Genomic DNA, 6,138 nt, shown 5'->3' with positions numbered 1-6,138 from the left:
CCAGTGCATGGACTCAGGAAGCTTCCAGAAACCAGTGTGAACCCAGTTCAGGCTGAAATCCACACATGCAGGTTAAAGCTCCATCATATGTGAAGAGGATCCAGAAACACGCCGTCTTCTCTGGACCACAGTGGAAAACTGTTCAAAACCAAAAAGAGAAAGAAAAATACTTTTTTTCTCTTTTGATTGCCTTCAGATTCACAATCAGCTCATAATTTCCGTGAAATGATAAAATGTCTGTTTCTGCAACTGGAAATAAAAAATGCTTTGATAAGATTTGGAAATGATTTTTTATGCTTTATTTCCACATTAGCCGACTTTCTATTAAAGGTAAGGATGACAGTGGGAGACATTAGGATGCAAAACGGCACAAAGCTGAGTCCAGCTGATGGTCTTCGGCTGTTGGTGATGTCTGCATGTTTAGCAGTAAACTTAACGCTGGTTTTCTTTCCATGAAGGCATGCAGTTGAACAACAGGCTCCTGGCGCTGATTGGTTTGAGATTTGCTGACGACAACTACGACATTGATTTTGACGACTATCTTACCTGCATCGTCCGTCTGGAAAACATGTTCAGTATGTTAAAACAAGACTAAATCCTGCATGATCTTAGAGGCGCCGCTTTGAAGAGACCACAGTGGGAACGTTTGTGTCTCTTTTGCAGGAGCTTTTCAGGCCATGGACAAATTCAAGAGGGGACGGGTGAGGATGAACATCATGCAGGTAAAACACACCTCCTAATGATTAAACTGTTGCTTTACCTTCTCTGGAAACCAAGAAGGATGGTTTGATTCAGTAACGGCTGTGTTCTCCTCACAGTTCCTCATGCTGTCGATGAACGTGTGAAGAAGAGCCGAGCGGTTTGCGCCTCCTGCTGGAGGAGCAGCTCGTTCAGCTGGATCCTGACACTGATGCACGCCTTCCCTTCCTGTAGTTTAGATAAACATGTGTTCCCTTCATCTGAACAGAATAATGTGAACTTCTGCATGGTGTTGGAATGTGGTAACCTAAACTCTGTCTTTGAGCTTTTGAACAAAAATTTAATCTTCCACTACTCGCTGCATCAATGCAGATACATTAAAATGTTTGTCTTGGTTTCTGATTGTCTGTAAAAACAATGGAGGAGTCTCTGTTTCAGTGCCACTCGACTAAACACCACAATCACATCATATAAATCACTCATCAATACAAGCATGTCTGCAGTGGATCATAATGTTATACACAAAGAAAACAAACACTGGAGGGGTAACACCTTTTCTAAAGGTGTTTTTTTTCTGCATGCTAGCATCAAAATGCTTTACCTCAACCTCATAGATACCTAAATACACTTTGCTGGAGTTTGTAGATCTGAAGATAAACCAAAGCAGGAGTAAAGTTCATGATATTACTGTCAGTACCTGGGATTTACTTTCATATGCCCAAACACTACAGCTGTGCCATTCAGTGCTTTTTCTGCCTGGTATCGGGTGAGAACTGAGCTAAATCACAAAACTTATTTCACACTATTACAGCTGCAAAGTCTTGATGAACAAAGTTGCCAAGCTGTTGATTTTAAACTTTTCTTAAAATTTAACAATTATAATGACATTTGTAGAAAGATATACAATTTCAATTAAGATAATTACAAATTTTAATAAATTGACAAAAACGGCAAAAATTTAGGATACATACTGACAGTATACAGATGTTAGTTGCATAGTTAAATAAAACTGGCTACACGAACTTAATTAGTTAAGTTAATTAAACTTTATTTAGACAACTTGAACTCGTGTCAGCGCTGAAACGACCATACAACTACCGCTTTTACATCAGAGAAGAAGAACGAGACCGCCTCTGTTCTCTATTACGTCCTCAGCTGGGTATTAAATCCAGCAGCAAACGGCGGCGAGGGGGCAGAGTTGAATTTCAACTGAACAGGAACAATGAGCGGACGCGGCAAAGGAGGAAAGGGACTCGGAAAAGGAGGCGCCAAGCGTCACCGCAAAGTCCTGCGTGACAACATCCAGGGAATCACCAAACCCGCCATCCGCCGCCTGGCTCGCCGCGGCGGAGTCAAGCGGATCTCCGGACTCATCTACGAGGAGACCCGCGGCGTGCTCAAGGTCTTCCTGGAGAACGTGATCCGTGACGCCGTCACCTACACCGAGCACGCCAAGAGGAAGACCGTCACCGCCATGGACGTGGTCTACGCCCTGAAGCGGCAGGGCCGCACTCTCTACGGCTTCGGAGGTTAAAGCAGAAGCCTCCTAAAACCAACGGCCCTTTTCAGGGCCACCCACGTCTCCGCTTCACGGCATGGTTTCTGCTTCACACCAAACATGACATTTAATGTACTGCTAAACGCGCATTGATCAGGAACGTGATGTACGATATAAATCACGTGTGGACGCTACATTCTCATCACGGAACCGAGGAGCCTCCGTCCTGATCCTTGCATTAAAATCTGCACTAGCGACTGGAACATGGCCGCTTTCCTGGGGTCTGTTTCACATCACAATCTTTCCTGCACGGCTTCCCGCACACATGCATGCACCTAGACGGGACAGATACGACACCTCCATGCAAGAAAATCGCTAGTTGTTCACAAAGCGATGGCTCTTGAACGAATCACTACTGTGCAATAAAGGTGCGTCTTGCATTGTACTGACACGAAGCGAATCCACCAACAGCCCGTCCATATTTATTTACTTACAGTCAACAGTATTTAAATGTTTTTTCTGCATTTCTGCAAGGCCCAAGAATTTCAGGTTTTCCTGCAAGTGCCCCCCCCCCCCCTACAAGTCTTTGTGTTCACCCTCTCCTTGTTAACTGTCAGTATTGTCATCCAAAGATCCTGTAGAACAACCAGATGTCCAGCTGATTTAGTTTCTCCCCCTAAAGGCCCATACCATGCTTTTCTTACTGGGCAGGGCAGGGCATTTCCCATTTTTCCAGTCAGCAACTTTGTCAGTAGGACTTCAGCACACAATGTGAGAGGACCAACAACCTGGTGGCTAAGTCCAACGCATTTCAGTCATTTCAGCTCCCAAAATAAGACAGTATGACTTGAGTAAAGGATTAACATTTCTTCTATGATCTATCATCCATCCATCTATCTAAATCAGAGGTGTCCAGCTCCGGTCCTCGAGGGCCAGAATCCTGCAGGTTTTCTATGTATCCCTGCTCAGACACACCTGATTCAAATTAATTAGTAGTAGAGCTTAATCAGTTGTGCACGTCATTGGCTGTTTGATCCATTTAGTGGAAGCTAGATGTGTTGGAACAGGAATACATGGGAAACCTGCAGGACAGCAGCCCTCGAGGACCGACTTTGGACACCCCTGATCTAAATAGACGGATGGATAGATAGATGGACAGATAGTCCATCTATCTATCTATCTATCCATCCGTCTATTTATCTATATTTCCATCTATTCAGCCATCCATCTATCCATCATTTCAGCGGACGTGTGAATCTGAGGGGCAAGAGAGGTGGACAGAAAAAACAGACCCCGACACGTTTCATGTTGGTGTGTGAACTTCCCGGTGGTGCAGCGGATCGGATGTTTTCATTGACACCATATTCCGGTGTAGAGATCTGACGACGCAGACACAGTCGACACACATCACGCAGCTACACTCAGTGCAGGATTGACATGGCTGCAGCGTGCGACTGTTTGGTCCGATGACATGTCACAGAGCTGTGGAGTTTTATATATAGCCTATATTAATAGCTTTTTTTTATTTTTTATTTTCTTTGCATAGATGAAGAACTGTCCGTTATATCAGCTGATATGCTGACGGCTCTGCTGCCGAGTGAAAACACTCCGATACCGCAGATCTAGCAACACAAATGTTTCATTCATGTTGTTTCCTTATAAACATGAGTTTTTTCAGCGCTCTCACGTAAAACTCTGAAGACAGAGGCATGAAAGGCATAAGAGAAGCGGGTTTCCATCCTCACACGCCATTGGTCAATCAGCCCAGCCAATCACAGGCAGGGGATGGCGCACCATCATTTGCTTACAGCTGCTATAAATCTGCCTCCCTGCGGCCCTTCCGCTAGTCTCTCGTTGCTCCAGAGTATCGAAGATCTAGTCATGCCTGAACCCGCAAAGTCTGCCCCCAAGAAGGGCTCCAAGAAAGCCGTGACCAAGACGGCCGGCAAAGGAGGCAAGAAGAAGAGGAAGACCAGGAAGGAGAGCTACGCCATCTACGTGTACAAGGTGCTCAAGCAGGTCCATCCCGACACCGGTATCTCCTCCAAGGCCATGAGCATTATGAACTCGTTCGTCAACGACATCTTCGAGCGCATCGCTGCTGAGGCTTCTCGTCTCGCCCACTACAACAAGCGCTCCACCATCACCTCCAGGGAGATCCAGACCGCCGTCCGCCTCCTGCTGCCCGGAGAGCTGGCCAAGCACGCCGTGTCTGAGGGCACCAAGGCCGTCACCAAGTACACCAGCTCCAAGTAAACCCTCCTGCAGCCTACACTGCAAACCAAAGGCTCTTCTAAGAGCCACCCACCACCTCCAAAGAGCACAATTCCAATTAACTTGTTTCCCACGGGTTGACTTGATGTACAGTGTTGGTGTTCAGACATTGCTTGAAGATATGAGTGTTGATTTTTAACCCTTTGTTCCCACATCTTAACCACATTTTACATTTAACTTAATTTTAAGGCTTTCATTGTACAAAAGCATTCTACAAACCAGAAGATGCAAAATATTAATGTCGTCAGTGTTTTTTTTTTTTTTTTGTGTCATTACTCACGTGTGTGTGTGTGTGTGTGTGTGTGTATATATGTATGTACACCGAACTCTGCCTCAGTACTCCTTAGTGGTCGTGGAGGATCGGTCCTGCAAACTGGAGGACTTTGGACCTTGTTCATGCATTCTCTCACCTTTGTATATCCAAGGAAAAAATAAATACATAAATATCAGATAAATATCAGTCTGATAATTGCTTTAGATTATTAATTTTTAAAATTACATTAAAACATTTCAGTGACACAATAGTTGCATTGTCATAGCAAAATAGTGTGGTAGATGGTGGCCACCTGAATGTCCACACTATTCCCTACATTAATTCATTCATTTTCTGAACCGCTTATTCCAATTCAGGGTCGCGGGGAAGCCGGAGCCTATCCCAGCTGGCTGATTGGTGAGCGGCTCCTGTCGGAGCTCAGCCCCGCCTGGAGGAGCCCCCCCTCCCGCTGCGCATTGCAGACAGGAGGCCTGGAGATGCTGCGGAGGGAGGAGGAGGAGGAGGAGGAGGACACCCCTCCTTCCTCTGCTGGAAGCCTCTTCTCTGGTTGGACTGCCAGGAAGCGGCTCGCGCGCGCTCTGCTGTTTAAAAAGGCTTCGCGGAGCCCCACGCGCTCACATTTTCTCCGAGCTGAAATAAGACACGTGAACCATGAGTGGTAGAGGAAAGACCGGAGGCAAAGCCAGAGCCAAGGCCAAGACCCGCTCCTCCCGAGCCGGACTCCAGTTCCCGGTGGGCCGCGTCCACAGGCTGCTGCGCAAAGGCAACTACGCGCAGCGCGTGGGAGCCGGAGCGCCCGTGTACCTGGCCGCCGTGCTGGAGTACCTGACCGCTGAGATCCTGGAGCTGGCCGGAAACGCTGCGCGAGACAACAAGAAGACCCGCATCATCCCGCGACACCTGCAGCTGGCGGTCCGCAACGACGAGGAGCTCAACAAGCTGCTGGGCGGAGTGACCATCGCTCAGGGCGGCGTGCTGCCCAACATCCAGGCCGTCCTGCTGCCCAAGAAGACCGAGAAGCCCGCCAAGTCCAAGTAGACCTGGACCACGCGCGCGCACGCAAACAACGGCTCTTTTAAGAGCCACGCACGTCTCACTAAGAGCTCTGCTCTCCACATGTGTTTGATCATCATCAGACTAATTTAACAGTGTATTACAGTGTGTTCACGTTTTGAGCGTGGAAAACGCTTTTCCTCTGTGAAATATGTTTTTCCAGCATCAGGCCTGGTCCATCACACTTAGTAGTATTATCTTATCTTTAATATAGAAATTATCTTCAAAAACTCAAAATACTGACCAGCCGAACACTTAGTCTGCAACATGTGACCTTCACTGTCTGCTAGTAGTACTACTGTAGTAAATGACTAAGTATTACTACTGTAGTAAATGACTA

The 6,138-nt window shown here is 46.7% G+C and overlaps 4 protein-coding genes across 4 annotated transcripts in view; all 4 read left to right on the top strand.

Moving 5' to 3' along the window:
- The window catches only part of capn9 (calpain 9), a gene marked incomplete at its 5' end in the record, with an annotated part of 11,964 nt that extends 11,008 nt beyond the window's left edge, over positions 1-956 (top strand). The window contains 3 exons of the mRNA XM_079264983.1: positions 459-575; positions 664-722; positions 819-956. Coding sequence (XP_079121109.1) covers positions 459-575; positions 664-722; positions 819-845 — 203 coding nt within the window. The 3' untranslated portion in view covers positions 846-956. The remainder of the gene's footprint in view (positions 1-458; positions 576-663; positions 723-818) is intronic.
- Positions 957-1,921: 965 nt separating this feature from the next.
- On the top strand, positions 1,922-2,233 carry LOC306774823 (histone H4; the record flags this gene model as incomplete). The annotated part of the gene is made up of 1 exon (XM_079264999.1): positions 1,922-2,233. One exon carries the CDS (start codon positions 1,922-1,924, stop codon positions 2,231-2,233), a length of 312 nt encoding a protein of 103 aa, XP_079121125.1.
- Positions 2,234-4,078: 1,845 nt separating this feature from the next.
- LOC306774822 (histone H2B 1/2-like) lies at positions 4,079-4,478 on the top strand (the record flags this gene model as incomplete). Its single annotated transcript, XM_079264998.1, has 1 exon — positions 4,079-4,478. One exon carries the CDS (start codon positions 4,079-4,081, stop codon positions 4,451-4,453), a length of 375 nt encoding a protein of 124 aa, XP_079121124.1. The 3' UTR covers positions 4,454-4,478.
- A 918-nt stretch (positions 4,479-5,396) lies between these two features.
- On the top strand, positions 5,397-5,783 carry LOC306774821 (histone H2A-like; the record flags this gene model as incomplete). The annotated part of the gene is made up of 1 exon (XM_079264997.1): positions 5,397-5,783. One exon carries the CDS (start codon positions 5,397-5,399, stop codon positions 5,781-5,783), a length of 387 nt encoding a protein of 128 aa, XP_079121123.1.
- Positions 5,784-6,138: the final 355 nt, after the last annotated feature.

The sequence above is a fragment of the Telmatherina bonti genome, assembly GCF_933228915.1.
Source record: "Telmatherina bonti genome assembly, chromosome: 3".
Lineage (NCBI taxonomy): Eukaryota > Metazoa > Chordata > Actinopteri > Atheriniformes > Telmatherinidae > Telmatherina > Telmatherina bonti.
This window is presented reverse-complemented; position numbering and strand designations above follow the sequence as displayed.